Raw genomic sequence first — 15,998 nt, 5'->3', positions numbered from 1 at the left:
GTGTCAGCTCAATTAAGCATTGTATGATATGGAAAACGGATAAAATGGGCTTGGGGCTCAAGATGCCGGATGGGCAAATGTTTGTGGTTGAGCAGATATTTTACACAGGTCTAGGCTCCAGGGTATGTATAAACTGTGTAATAGTTGTGCCTACGGAAACATATCTCAAGTGACTGTGGAAATTTCTAATTACGATCACTTTAATTGTACGTCATGCACACTCTAATCAAGGAGGAAATGGGCCGTACAGAAGGAGTTCTTTTTTTCTCCACCAATGACTTTCTTTGGAGTAATGTGCTACGGATTTAAACAACCTGAAGGAACAGGGCAGGGTGTTCCCCACACTCCTAAACCGTTTTGGAGCTAGTTAAAACTAGCTGACTTAAGTGATGGGACAAAGAAGCTCTAACCTCCGTATTAAGCATATGGTAATACAAGCAGGTTTCACTTAAGACAGATTCCTCATTTATATGTAGGGCTCCCGGTTTTATGGTATTTATTTTTTTGCCATTTCCGTCTGTATTTATCCATATTTATTTTTCAGGCATTTTTCCTGTATTTATCCACATTTATTTTTGCCACAAGCAAAAGAAGACGCTACAGCTAGTATTTTTCCACATTTATTTAAATTGACAATGCACACATGCGCTCAGTTGTTATTGGTCAACACTATACATTCATTTGAAAACTTTGCCATTTGCAAAAGGTCCCAAATATGCTTAAATATGCTATCACAAGCCATTTGTCTCAGAGCCTTGCAGTTTCTGTCATCGGCAGAATGCCACATCCTTTCCCCGACTGAACACCACACTGCCCCACTGAGAGAAACTCACACTGCCTTCAGCTGCAACCCAATTGTGCCCCACCAGCGCTAAAGCTGTCCCTGGCCATTACTATGAGGATTGATGTTTTGTGTGTGCAGAGAAGAACAATCATTTGCAATGCAATTGGTCTCGCATTTACGCTAGTTTAAGCTATTGGCATTGTAAATGACAATGCTTTTTATGTATCTGTTTTTAAAATATATATATAAATAAAAGGCATTGTCATTTACCATACAAATAGCTTAAACTCGGGTAAATGCAAGACTTATTGCATTGAAAATGTTTGTTTATTACTCCTTTGTCTGCCCATAGCATGTTCCAGGGAGACTGGCAAGCTTCTTGTAACACTACTTGAATCGAAAACACTTTCATAATATCTTAAGATGTTTTTGCATTCCAACAGGCAGGCTGCATGAAGAAAAATTAAATGTTTCATTAAACAACACAGAGTGCATGTGCATTAAATAATTACAAATGATTTTTCCACTATAGTGCTTCCATTTTGTAAGTATATAACCAATGGACATTGTAACGGGTCCCTTCCGGTCCCTGTAGTCATGTCATTAACTTTTCAGGAAAAAACTCATTGATTTCTGAATAATTAGTGTAAAAGCGTTAAGGTAACCATGTTGTTCCTGCTCACATTTCAAATGCTTTACTTAATCTTGCACTCCTTATGAGTGTTTGCTTTTTCCATGGTGTTATTGTTTTTTTTTTTTTTCAGACAGCGTATTACTCTTGTGTAGTGCATAATTTGAATTGAGACACATCCAGGAGTTTATAGCGGAGCACAATTGGGTTGTAGCTGAAGGCACTGCAATTTTCTCTCAGTGGGTTAGTATGGTGTTCAGTGGGGAGAGGATGTGGCACTAAAGCCAGAGCTGCTGAATATGGAATTGGGGAACCAGGCTCAGCCATCTTGTCTAGTCCACCAGACCACTCTCCTGAGGGAGCACATTCCCATGCTAGACCTGAGAAGGCCACGCCAGACCTTAGAAGCCCTGGTGTCTTAGCATCAGCAGGTTGGCCCTAGCAGTGGCAAGTGTGAGTTAACCTTGAAGGCCTGTCCACCACAATCCATACTGACGTTCACCTCCAGTCGTGCGGGTAGGCCTACAAAGCAGCATACCCTAGAGCAACAGCGACTCTGTGAATGAGGTCTCAGGACCCTTGAGGCCAGTATTCCTCACCCATTGGTACCTCCCTTGGCCTTGTTTTAGCAGTGGTAGTTCAATTCACCACGGATCAGCAATGCAGGATTTGCATGTGCACCAAACTAAGTTCACAAACGTTACGGTCTCTATGCTTCATGCACAAGCACCTTTAACACAGGCTGCCTCCTTTGTGGCCAATGGAATTATGCAGCAATGGAGGACAAAATTATGTTGCAGTGTTAACTAAATTATACAGCAAAAAAAGACTATCGTAATGCTGTAAGTTGTCTGTTACTTTATTATTTTGACATTTTTACACATATTAACAGTCTCTGCAAAGATTTTGCCTCATCGGTACCAGTGTAACATACAAATGCAGCAGTGAGAAAGGTGACCAGTCAACCTTTGCAAAGGGCCCTCCCTTTGCAGCAACACAAGTCACATTTTTTGTAACTTTTGATCTGTTCGAGCTACAAACATGTTTTTTTTGTTAAAATCGTCAGATTATGCAGAAGATGATGTATTATGTGGCAAATATGATAGAGCATAATTATGTGGAAAACATTTGCAAACTAGGATATTTTGCCATTCATGTTTGAACTGCTTTTGTGGAAAATTGGAGAAGTGTTGTTGATAGAAACTGCATGGCTCAGAGACATATGGCTTGTGATTCAATTTTTTAGCTTATTAGGGACATTCTTTGATTAGAAACGTATCCCAGTTTGTGAAAGTATTTTAATGTCGATAACTCATATTAAACCTTAAACATGTGTATCCATTAGTTGAATTAAATAATGTAATAAGCTGGAACTGGTCACTGAAATCCCAAACAAATACTAAAAACTGGGATGTTTTGCTATTTCTGGCCACACCTCTGACTCCACTCACTGACCCATTCCTCTGGAAATTCCTGTCGTCTGAATCCACTCCCTCAGTTTCCCTACTTTTTTGTACCCCACTTCGACCACTGGCAACAACATACTGGGATCCTCCCTCCAAAAAGACAGCAATACTTCTCTCTGACAATTGCCAAAAAGCATGAAATGTGTACATATAAACTTCCATGCCAGAAACCGGTCCCCGGAAGCTTGTCTCCTTCCCAGTATAAGAATTGGCTTGGTAGTTTGGTTTGCCCTGTTCCCATCATGCACTGGGACAGGAACAGCCTAATTTGCATATAGCCAGGTTCTGAGCTGGGATGGTGCAGTGAGCTAAAAAACGGTGATGGATCAAGCCCTGATCTCTTGACTGGGTAGGAGTATTCTGCATCATTCAGAAACTCTGTCCATCACCTTTTCCAAAATTGATTTTATCCACACTAAGTGTGGGAGGGTATACTCAGACGTGAGTCCCTAGCTCATTGCACCATCAGGATTCAAGCAAGCCGGGCCGACGACGGCTGAAATGCCAGAGACCGGTCCCCGGAAGCTTGTCTCCTTCCCAGTATAAGAATTGGCTTGGTAGTTTGGTTTGCCCTGTTCCCATCATGCACTGGGACAGGAACAGACTAATTTGCATATAGCCAGGTTCTGAGCTGGGATGGTGCAGTGAGCTAAAAAACGGCGATGGATCAAGCCCTGATCTCTTGACTGGGTAGGAGTATTCTGCATCATTCAGAAACTCTGTCCATCACCTTTTCCAAAATTCATATAAACTTCCATAACATGATTTCAAATTATAATTGCTAACTAGCTTGAGGCTTTTCTAATGGCTATATCCGGCGGGCCTACTTGGCCGGTAGAATACGGAGGACATTAAACACTACAAATACAAGAATTCTTGGGGAAGGAAGATCAGACCGAATAAAAGACAAGAAGCGATATGTTGGGCGGGGGCAATCAGATTGTGCAAGAATTTGTAAAATTATATTTAGAGTCGAGTGTCTCGCAGTTTGTGCAATAAGCCTCTCTGAATATCAGGGAGGAGATGTGGTATAACAGCTAAAACTGCCTACTTTGGAACTTTAGAACGATGTTCAAGGTTCACCGCCGGCTCAATATCCTTAGATCCTGGGAAAGTCAATTAATCTCCCTGTGCCTACAAAAAATGAATAACTGTCATGGGTAATGTGATTGTAGTCAGGTAAAGTGCTCCAAAATCTTCGGGTTCTAGTAACTTTCAAGCACTAGAATTGCACGAGAGACTGAGTGACACTAGTGTGTGTGCAAAGGAGGTCTTGCTGTGTAGTGCCTAAACAGAACCGTCTTGTAAGGGGAGTAACTGAGCTCCAGACAAACCGAATTCTCACATCCCTACCCCCAATGATAATGAGGGGAGAAGAGCGGGTTTGGCCCTCCTAAATCCATCAGCATAAAGCTTTGCAATGGAGCTCTCTGCATTCTCGGTATGATCTTTTTGCCAGATGCTTTGTTTAACTAACTTGCTGGGAGGGGTTTGTCTCTTCTCTCGTCGTTCATCTCTGCGACAAAGGTGGCCCAGCACCCTGCTGCGTCTCTGTAAATGGTCTTTCAAAGACCTGTGAAGTGCTCAGGTGCGGCTGGCAGCTCCGTGCCTGCCCGGGAAGGTGTCTCAGCCCGGGCTGACACCTCTTAACCCTCTAAGGAGGGGGAAGACACCAGATTGCAGCAGAACAAAATGTACTAGTATTTTCCAGTTTTTTACATATAAAGACAGATAAAGAAAAACTTGTTTTCCGTCTGTATTTATATGTAAAAATCCGTAAAAACAGAAAACCGGGAGCCCTATTTACATGTCAGTGGAGAGCATTGTAATCGTCTGCAATAGCTCAGTTAATCACCAGAAAAAGATCTCTAGGAATCAGTATTCAGGAAGGACTTATAGCTTCGCCCCTACGTTGATCTTTTTTTCTACAGACATTTCATTCATGAACAGTTGCGCTTTTCAGCTATAAAACGGTTTAATTTGCTCCTAACTGATTGAGACATTGCTAGTGCAAATCCCACACCAAATGCAACAGGAATGGGTTTTGCCCCTACGTTTATCTTTTTTTCTACAGACATTTCATTCATGAACAGTTGCGCTTTTCAGCTATAAACCGGTTCCATTTGCTCCTAACTGATTGAGACATTGCTAGTGCAAATCCCACACCAAATGCAACAGGAATGGGATTTGCATGATGCATCCCAATTACAAATACAATAGGGATAGTTTTAACATTGCGGACTGTGACAAATTTAATTAGTAAGGGCTTTACATTAAAAACATCCTGAAAAATACATTAGGAAGGAGTTTTACATTGCAAACTCCAAGATAAACATCGTAAGAAGGGGTTTTACATTTTTATTAATGAAAGTCTTTCTTAGACTATCTTGGTCATGTGAAGCCAGAGAGTTGAGGTTTTCAATAAGCGCATTTGTAATTGTATTGAACTGTCTTTGAAATAAAGTTTTTTTTTCTCAAAAGCACTGGTTGGACATTGACTTATGAAGCGGCATGTGTTTTTGTGATGTTCGGGGTTTATAACCTCACACCACTTCACTTTGTAAGCTTTGGACTTCTCTACAGCATAAAATGTTCTGAAGATCAAGTGATAAGGAGTGTACTTGGTGCTCAGTTTAGATGTAATCGTAAGGTTGGCTTACGCCCTCTGCCTTTTTGTTATTTTCTGTGAGTGTTTAATTAGCCAACAGTTGTGAGTCCGCCTAATAAGTAGCACCTTACTTGACAAAGACACTGTTAACACAGAACCTGTGTCAAAAACATTAGAAAGAGGCTTTACACTGTGTAACTCTGTAGTGATGAAGGTTCACACAGGAGGTAGTAATTCAAGATGCTTTATTCCATGAAGATAACAAGTAGTAAGTTGCAGGACACCATGTAGTTATGTAGTATATCGGAGCCCCACCAGGAGCTGCCGGTCAGCTGCTCAGCCCATGACCAACTGTCACTCTGCCTCTCTAAGTCCCAATATTCCGAGGCATCATCAGACTCCAACAGTCCAATGAGTCAGAGCACAGGCACTGGCTGAGTAGGAGAGGTAAAACACCTTACAACATATATGCAGGATACTACAAACTCCTTGACAAATATAGTGGTGAAAAAGTTTTACATTATGAACTCTGCATCAAATAAAAAAGAAAGGGATTTTAAATTGTAAACTCCATGACAAATACAAGAGGAATGGAATTTACATTGTGGACCGCATCTCGAGCACCACGGAAGGAGACTTTACACTGTTCCAGACTTTTTTTTTACACAGATTGATAAATCAGGAGGAGCTCTATATGCCCTCTTTTCTCTGTGTACATATGAAAAGATATTGAGTGTTTAGTTCTGTGTGAATTGAAGTAAACCTTTTAGCTTTAGCCAACTGTTTTGCTCATAAAATCACAAAAAGAGCTTTAAAAGCAGTACTAGAATGGGGACTTTGGCTCCTCCCATTTATTCATCTTCTTCATTAAGGTATTTAATTTGCAGCAGTTGTGTCTCTCCACTTCTTAAGTAGATCAACTCCAGTGCATAGAAGGTGGAGTATCCATGTGCTGCAATGGAATAGTACTGACATAATATGTATTTAACTTGCAAAGCCATTTTTGTCATCTAGCGACAAGAGACTTCACGTGGTCTACTCAAAGGGCACAGACATCACTCAGAATAGAGTGTGGAGGTGTGCAGAATGCAGAAAATAAAACAAAAGATTCTCTAGTAATCCTAGTGCGGCCATGCTTCATTAATAGACTCACTGACATCAAACTGAACAACATGAATTTCTGATACAGTGCAATGGAATGAGAAAACAAAGCAATAGTCTAAACATCATATGAAGCTTTAATTTGCAGTATTTTCCCTGCTCCCTGAGTTTTGCATTGCAGCACAAGTACCTTCGGGCATCAAAGTGAAGCAGCCCATTCTCTACATGCTCAGTGACTCTTCCCAAACCACGTAATCATTTGCTACATGCTACTATCTAATTGTAATATTCTGCACTGCCAGTTTAAAGCTAGGCTATTGGCTTTACATGCTTGCTTCTATTGGAGTCTGGGATACTCCCACACAGAGCAAAAAATGGTCACCCCCCACACCCAAATATTAATTGTATCCAGGGACAAACCTAAAAAATCCAAGAGCTGGACCTGGCGTGTCAGTTTTCTTTTTACTCATCCACGTTTGGAGATGTGAAGCCTCAGCAATTTGGCACCAGAGTCATGCAAGACAAAAGGTCAATGACTTGGTTCCCAGGACACTGCCTCAAAATATTTGCCACTGTTACATCAGGATCCTTTTGTATTGAACAGCCACAAATCCGAAAACCCATATCCATACAGTGACTTAAAAAATCCAGGTACCCTTTCAGGACCTTTCACTAAAGAATGCAGAGACATCTACATTCATCCTCCGCATTATAACGCTCAAAGTGAATCTTGGAGCGCATAAAAATGTGTTAACCGTGGAAGGGCGTGGGTCACTCAGTGGTTTGAACCCTTTGTAGACCCGGAGTTTGACTTTTTGTAGTGGGCTGGTCCAACATGTTCAGAAGTCATAAGTAGACGCTGTAGACGTGGCCAGGTAGAAGTAGATGTAGTTTATTAGGTTCTTAGATGTAGATACAATAAGCCCCACCAGGAGCAGCCTCCTAGGTGCTCAGCCCAACCTCAACTGACAACACTCATACACCAGACTCCCACTAACATTCTAACCGGGACACTCACACTGGCTGAGCAGCTAGATGCAGAGGAGTAAAGGAACATATGTACAACCTGAGGATACTACATTATCCTCTTCCTCTCAAAATGAAAAACAAAAGAGAAAATAACAATTAAGAGAAAAACTATACACAGTAAAAATATACAATCGTAGCAAGAAATCTGTAAACCCAGGGATGAGGATAACATCACATCGCGAGAGGGAAAACAGATAACCAAGAAAAGAAAGCGATAGAGATAGAAAAAACACTAACACTATCCTCCTCCTTTAATGATGAACAACAAAAATAAGTAAGTGAGAATGAAGAGCTCACATACTACAAGTGAGCAATACAAACCATGACAGAAGTTAAGGAAAAACATAACCCCTAACTAGAATACAATGGGTGGAACAACACCCAAGGAAAGACTGTGGCGATAACCCAATACGCCACCCCTCATGTGAGGGACACTATAGTACTAAAACCCAAGTGAAAAATAGTTTGGGACTGAAACCCAAATGTACAAATAACGTCGCATGGGACTAACACCCAAGGACTTGTGCAGCATGAAAAACAGAATGCAGCACAGTGTGGCATCAAAAGAGGACTATCCACACACATGACAACTCACATTGAAATGAAGGGACTTATACCCAACACCAACATAACAAAGGTGGGACTGACACCCCCTTTAACCAGTTGCGTGCTCGTGATGGAACCGTTCCGTCACGAGCCTCGGGTGGGCTGTGCTGGTGACACAACGGTTCCGTCACGGCCCGCTCGGTGCGGATTCTGCGCCCGCGCTGGACATTCCATTGAACGGGCGGGACCGTGACGGAACCGTTCCGTCACAAGCACAGCCCACCCGAGGCTCGTGACGGAGTGGATCCGTCATGAGTACGGGAGCGCCGCACGGCCCCCCCCCTCCCCCTTAGCACTGCGGCGGAATAGCCGCCGCAGCTAAGGGGTTAAACAGAGAAATGGGGCTGATACCCATCACAAATGTAAATAGCTGTGAACTTGGGGTCATGGGACTAAAAACCCACTCCCATCCCTAGACAGGGATAAAGATTTTGAAACATGGGGTCATGGGACTAAAAACCCACTCCCATCCCTAGACAGGGATAAAAAAATATCTGAAAAGGAAAATGGACTACAAATTGAAATAACACTGTAAATGCCTAGATATTGTTTTTCTGTAAAATAAAACATTTTAGAATTCAATACAGTAGACATGCATGGTGTGCCTGTCACCGCGATGATAATAAAGTCTAGGCATTTCAAGAAACAAAACAGAACTTTGTAGGAGCTCCAGGAAACTTGTGACAGGAACGAACCTGGAAAGTCGAACCCACAGAAGATGGATAATTTGTAGGATGAATTCCAATTTGAGACATTAGATGGCAACATAACCTTGTGAAAGGCATTGTAATAATAAAACTCAGTTCATGTTAAAATGACATTGTCGCTCCAATAAGCCTCAAAAATGTGTTCCGTCAAATGGAAAATACCTTTCAGTTACTCTTTCATTATTTCCAAATATAAACTGGCATAAAGCACACCAATTATGACATTGGACGGTAGCAAACACTGAATTCTGAAAGATGATGGGATGACCTTCTAGCGTTGCAGTTAATGATGACGAACGTGGTTGGCGTGTTGAAGAAAGTACACATGAAACCATATGAGCAAAGTCCAACTACAAAATGGAGCCACTCAAACGACGAGAATACCGGATGGCTCACGGTGCGCTCCTGTAGCAGAGCGTCAATAGGCAGCATAGATTGCTAGCATAAATAAAGACGTCACAAGAGGCTCCTGACCTGCGCAACACCACGAACAAGGTGAGGTGCACGAGCCACGATTTAAATTTCAAAATGAAGCGCAACCGTAAACTCTTGCCAGCCATACTTAAAGAATACATGACAAACTTCTACATCGTACATAAAATGTATTCTCCTCACCAAATGGCTTCCCATCGGCAGTCAAAACTAAATGAGGTAAGATGCAGTCACAGTTTTCTTTTTACTTACATCACTCGCTTTTTTAAATCTTTGATACAGGGTTGACAGTAAGGAGGCAAACTGATGCCAATGTGTACCACGCTTGTTGAACAACTCGAGTGTGCCCTCAACAAGATCCTGAAACAAAAATGTGTGCTTCCATCATCAGTCACAGTGAAGTTACAGTTTTTTCCATACTTCACTCGCTTCTCCAACTTACCAATAAGCATTCCACCTCATCCATTTAAAATGTCATTGGACAAGGCAAGTACACTGCATTGACATCAGCATTTGTCGCGAAATGGCACACGATGATTTAAACTGCAAATCCTTAAACACGAAGCTGTAGTAAACACTTCCTGAGCCGTGCAGTATTAAATTCTATTTGTAATGTACAGCCACAAATTTAAACTGGATGCCTTTCGCCCAAAAATAAATGTTAACCCTGCACTGGTGGGCAAAAACACAAACAGCCACTGATTACCTTCTTTTCTTATACACTGTATACATGTCTTGTTCCAGCATTGGCTTTCTTGTGGCTTTGAAGACTTTAGAAAAAGCGAAAACATAGGTAGCTTGAGGACTTATTACCAGCTGATGAGAGTACACGAATACAAACACAGCACGCCTGGTCTTGGGTTGGTGGGGAAGACAGGTGTGTTTGACCGGTTTCTTGCTGGACTGGTTTCTTTTCCTTTAGTTACTTGAATTTTGTTGCTCTTCACCTGTAAATGTAGCTGCTCAGCCCATCCTCAACTGACAACACTCATACACCAGACTCACACTAATATTCTAACCGGAACACTCACACTGGCTTAGCAGCTAGATGCAGAGGAGTAAAGGAGCATATGTACAACCTGAGGATACTACACTTTTCTTAAACTCTGCGGGTTCCTTGAACTCTGCAGAATTCCTAGCCTTTACCAAGATCAGCAGTGTGGGTCTCTTAGCCATTGGTGGATCCCGGCAACTGATAAAGACCGTAGTCTCGCTCACAAATGTACTTTTGCCTTGCTTCTCCTTTCAAAAGAACCACAACTAAACACGGCAGAGCGATCACAGGCAACGTGGGTGTGAGTTACAAATGACAGAGGCAAGGACTTAGAGGGTGATCAATGAACCATTCTTTCCCACACCAATCACAACATAAAGGCGAGTGAGACATGTAGTAGATCTCTATAACTAGTTATCCCACTGCTCTCCTGCACTCACGCTAGCAAGCCTGACTGTAGTAATGCAGCAAGATAGTACAGACATTTTCTTGTAGAGCCTACCCTGTAAATAATGCTGTAGAAAAGTAGACGCGGAAGAGTCAGCAAATTTACTGAAATATTCAGTGAGCCCCTTTTTGTCTATAAAAACATTGCTTTTATTCGCCAATTTATTTGAAAATGTGTGCTTCAGAAGGCTCAATTTGGTCTTATTTTTTCAAAATGGTTGCAAGGTGGAGATGCCCTACTCAAACTCCCTTGGAGAATGTAAGGCTGGCATGGAAAGCTTGTTTGGTGAATTTCGCAGCATCCCTGTAATGACCCATCACTTTGAAAGTTTATTATTTGCCATTGCCACATATTTTGCCGAATAGGATAGTGACAGCAATCTCGAAGAAATGGCAAAGCAGCATAATCAGGGTCAACAATGCTTTTCATTTCAGATGGCGGGCAGGTGAGGGAAACATAGGTGCCCAATCTTGAAGCTGAATATACATTTTACAGTACTCTCAGACAGACCAAAGACGGAACCGGAGCGGATAGAGAATGAGTGACAACAATGCATGAGTGTTTTCTAAACCAGATAGCCTTCCTTTCTTTGTGTTTGAGGAATATGAAGGGTCAGAATGTGAAAGGGAAGGAGATTGTAGCCATCAAAATCGCCCGAGGCAAGTCTGTTGCATGTGAATGCAATAATCTCCAAATGCCGACGACTCAATCTGAAGAAACGTTTTTCACTAAATAACCTATTTATAATTTTTTTTAAAACAACTTCTCAATATAACCATAAACGCGCATCTCAATACTCAATGCTCGATCTAGCTACCTTCATCTCAGCTAGTCCAGTCAATCAGAGGGATAGAAGCAACATCATATACACTGTCTCTAGGCCAACTAGCATACCTGCTATTTGCCAAGTCCATGGACCACTGTCTGCCAACTGTGCCACGATGGATATTGGGTGGCACTTCCCTGACGTGTTTGCCCTTTCTTAAATATCTCAAACCAGTTAAAGGCATTTGTACTGGGATCAGGGAGTGGAAGAGGGGCTTGTTGGAGAAGGGACAATACGAGGACAGAGATGGAATACTAATCCCACCCTACAACAGGAGTAGGATTGTCAGTACGCTGTGAGGAAGGGGACAGGTTGGTTCGAAAATAACAATGTGATGAAAATGTAATAGAGAAATGGGTTAGAGAGGTCTCCTCCATGTAGAACCCTTTGCCAGTTAAATTTTTCCTAGGTGGAAATATTGTCAATTGGCAACATTTTACATTTGCATTTTTAATAAAGTATGGAACATCAAACAAAAGTACCATGTTTTAGAGTTGACAGTATCTACAAGAGCACTGTTTGAAGCAAGATGTACAAATGGACACTCATGTCAACAGTGACCATAAATAAACATGAAACGGTATATCTGCTGCCAGAGCATAAACCAACTAAGGAGACAAAAAGAACAGCAATTTTTTGATCAGATACCTCCATTCTCTCCGGTAAGACTGCTGTATGGCGGTGGGGCATCGGTTCCTGCTTGTGAAGGCTCTCCTGGCTCCTCTTCATTCTGTAACTAAACATAAGAATACAGTTAATTACGGAACAGGGTGAAGAATATCAGAATAGGGTTCATCTGCATTGTCCCCAATTTGTGTTAAAATGTACTATTTTACATCAAGCCTAGCACTGTACATAAACCTATTAAAACAATCACTTTATTGCAAACGAAAACTGATGAAGTACAGTCACACCATCTGTAGGCTAGACCGCATCACTGGAGTCTACATATGAGGAGATGGATTTTTGAAAACAGTGTAGGTTTAATGAACTCAGGGTCTATCTTTGTGACTCAAGCAGCCCTGCACGTGATAAAATGATCTGCCCATTCCAGCTGATGCCAGGTCATCCATTTGGATTTAAACTTGTAAGCTGCTACAAACTGCTGTGCAAATAAAAGATGGGAGGATGTACCTACGAGGGAAGGACGGATGGAAGGAAGGAAGGGGAGATGGAAAAAGGGGATCTAAAAGGGAAGATAGGGACAGGAACTAGTTTAGCCGAATAGAGCATTACAGTGTGAATCTTCTCCAAGGAATTCTGCAGTGTGTGGATTCCTGGTCTCTCTGCAGATTATAAACCTCAATGAGCTAGTAGTGCAATAGTTTATGAAGCTCATTACATATCGGCATACTTGAAGCGTTATCAGCCTAAGATTCAACTCCAAATCCTGGTACATCTGGATCCTAGCACACAATAACATGTTACCTCTTGATTTAGTGGAAAAACAGCTAATGCGGCTGAACTCTTCAATGTTTTCAACAAATCTAAGACGTATCATCTTTGCTTATGTGTCGGTGGAACAGCATAATCCTTTAATAAGCAGTGGAATAAAGAAGGTCTTCTTGAGGAGGTAGATTTTAATTTCTTAAAGGGGTCATGGTGGTAATGCTCAAACTGACTGGTTTGCGGAAAAAGGTAGTCTATGGAATCTCACTCTTGGCAGCACTAGCAGCCATTAGCCTTTTTATGAGTTCATGGGCAACTGAAATAAAGTCTGCTTTCTCTGTTCTGATTTGTGCCTGGCTTGTGCGTTGAGGAGGAGGTTGATTTGCTAATTCAGACACTAAAGGACTGGGTTCACCGAAGATAATAATCAAAGAGGATGGCTTTCCTATTGTTTGTTTACCCACAAACTCCACCGTTAATCTTACTGGAGATGAATCCTTTATTAGTCACACAGCCTAGGCAGAAGGGTTGCAGTTTAGGGTAGTCTTCCTAGGACATTCCACCTATGAAGTTTTCACACGGACTTCGGCAAGTGGTACGGTGTTTTCTGGTATGATACACCTGTAACTGAATAGCTGAAGCAGTTTTTATACTTGCTTAAACGTTCTAACGATACTGGCTTGTCCAGCTTTCAATGGGGTTGTCAAAATATCCTGGTGATCGTTTTAAGTCCAGACGGGAGAACTGAAGTTTAACATAAAATTCTTTATGACTGCAAAGAACCAGTAGTGCAGACTTGGACTGGCACTCCCAGAACGTTCTGCAGGATCTAGTTTTTCTTCACCTCTCAGCATTTCTGGCCCAATGTGCAGCAGATCCAGAAGCAGCTGAGCAAGCGGGCAAGGAAAAACTATTTTAGGTCGCTCACTTCGCACCAGATTTAATGGAATTTGCACATAGCGTCCATTCAAATTCAACGGCCACGCAGAGAAAGCAGGATTGTTAGACAATGTATTTAGGGAATATCAAGGTTGAAATAAGGGGTAGTCAAGTGTCAAATTATATCAGCAGGAGCTAAAATCTGGACTGGTCGGCCAAGGATATGTTGGGGATGATTTATTTTCTTAAGCAAGAAATGCCCTACGCCACTTAGCACTTTAGCACTCTCCTGCTCAGTACATGCAGTTCTATGGGCGGTCTGTATTTCCGGAGCTGCTAACGGACCAGTTGCTCAGTACCCTTTTTACTGATAATCTTGTAGATCCACAACTCATCAGTAAATGTGAGCACTGATCTAACTCACTGTGGCTCCCACGGAAGCAGATGATCCAGGTCCTCTTTCCTAGAAGCCCAGTGACTGCAGTCTTTCATTTGAACTTCCATGAAGTATCCCGCAATGACTACTCATTCAAACTGCAAAACATTCGAGGACCTGCCTGCCAAACGTAATTCTGTAGGTCATTCCTCATGTGGACTGCCATTAGGTGCCATTTCAAGTCAGGCAGTCACATCACTTCTGCGCGTACAGGAACCATTGGTACTTCTTGGCAGGACAGAAGACACCATGGCAGTGCAGACACTTTGTAGATGGTAGCCCTCGGACCAATAATGATGGGCCACTCACCCTAACATGCATGGTTGTCCTCTTCCATCAAAGGTCGCGGTGGATTGAAGTCTGTGCTTGTGGGTTAAGTCTAAGCTGACTAAAGCTCGCAGTTGAACCCTCCAGCATTAACCAAACCATTTTATTGTGTATTACATTTATGTCCGATTAATCTGAAGACAATTGATTTTTAGATTTTGACCGTTGTGTGACTCGAAAACGCTGTATTATGATCCCTTTTTAGCATGTGAACGCCCAATACATCCTACCATCCAGTATCTCCATGTCATGGGCACAGGATATCACCTGCAGCACGGGTTTGCTGACTCCACACACACACACACACACACACCAACACACACACACACCAACACACACACACACACACACCAACACACACGCACACCAACACACACGCACACCAACACACACGCACACCACAGTCTCTCCATCCCTATTGTGCACTCGTTGGGAGAATGATTTAGGCCGCCCTTGCGTTCATAGACTTGGGCCTGATTCTTGCCAAGCGTCTAATCATGTGGGGATGGAGATCGCCGACACCACAGACTATCTTCGCCTGGGAGATGTCATTAAGGCATGTGTCTCTGCTGAAGGGGTGTCTCTACGTAGATTAGACACGTGCGCCCCCCACGTGCTGCGGACTCCCTTTACTTGTTCATTCCCCTTTATTGTGGCTGACAGCCTATTTAGATACAATGTGGATTTCTTTCTTCTTCATTCTTTTGTAGAGTATAATTATTGTAATGAATCTGACTCCACACATCTCTGTACAACAACTACACTTCAGCGTGATACGAGACGTACTTGTGATGCGCGGACTTCTCTACTGAATGTTCAGTAAGTGTAAAATACAATGCATGTACAAAGAATTAAGAAAATACAATAAAGAGATTCAAACAACAACACACAAGATCTGCTTTTAGATACAGAGAAAACACCAGAAGCAACGTGTGGTGTCCCTGCTTAATTTCCAAATGTCCACAAGGTGGCGGCATTGCCACAAGAGTACAACTCAAAGTTCAGCAGCGTTTTGGCTTCACTCTGTACTCAACCACCAACAAAATAAAAGTGCTCCTTAGATTCTTTCAAACATTCAGCTTTTTCTGTAGTCAGCTGATTAACCTTAAGTAACCTGCCGTAAGGATTCGTATATACAGCTTGTGCCGTTTGCACAAAACGCCATTATATTCCATTTCTGGACATTGAGACCATTTGCAACAGTACACAAACAAGCACTGCATACACAGAAGAAGAATGAAAGGACCATTCCATGTGTGCTCTCCCGTGATTAAGTGCCTAGCCCTAGACTATGCGAAAAGAACTGACTGTAACCACATGTCCTTCACACACCAA

The 15,998-nt window shown here is 42.2% G+C and overlaps 1 protein-coding gene across 1 annotated transcript in view; it reads right to left on the bottom strand.

The window, feature by feature from the left end:
* The window catches only part of NDFIP1 (Nedd4 family interacting protein 1), a 266,509-nt gene that overhangs the window by 124,396 nt on the left and 126,115 nt on the right, over positions 1-15,998 (bottom strand). Inside the window, exon 2 of the mRNA XM_086931641.1 lies at positions 12,281-12,368. Coding sequence (XP_086787767.1) covers positions 12,281-12,368 — 88 coding nt within the window. The remainder of the gene's footprint in view (positions 1-12,280; positions 12,369-15,998) is intronic.

The sequence above is a fragment of the Lissotriton vulgaris genome, chromosome 7 (assembly GCF_964263255.1).
Source record: "Lissotriton vulgaris chromosome 7, aLisVul1.2, whole genome shotgun sequence".
Taxonomy (NCBI): Eukaryota; Metazoa; Chordata; class Amphibia; order Caudata; family Salamandridae; genus Lissotriton; species Lissotriton vulgaris.
The sequence above is the reverse complement of the archived record's forward strand: the minus strand, read 5'-3'. Positions and strand labels throughout refer to the sequence as shown.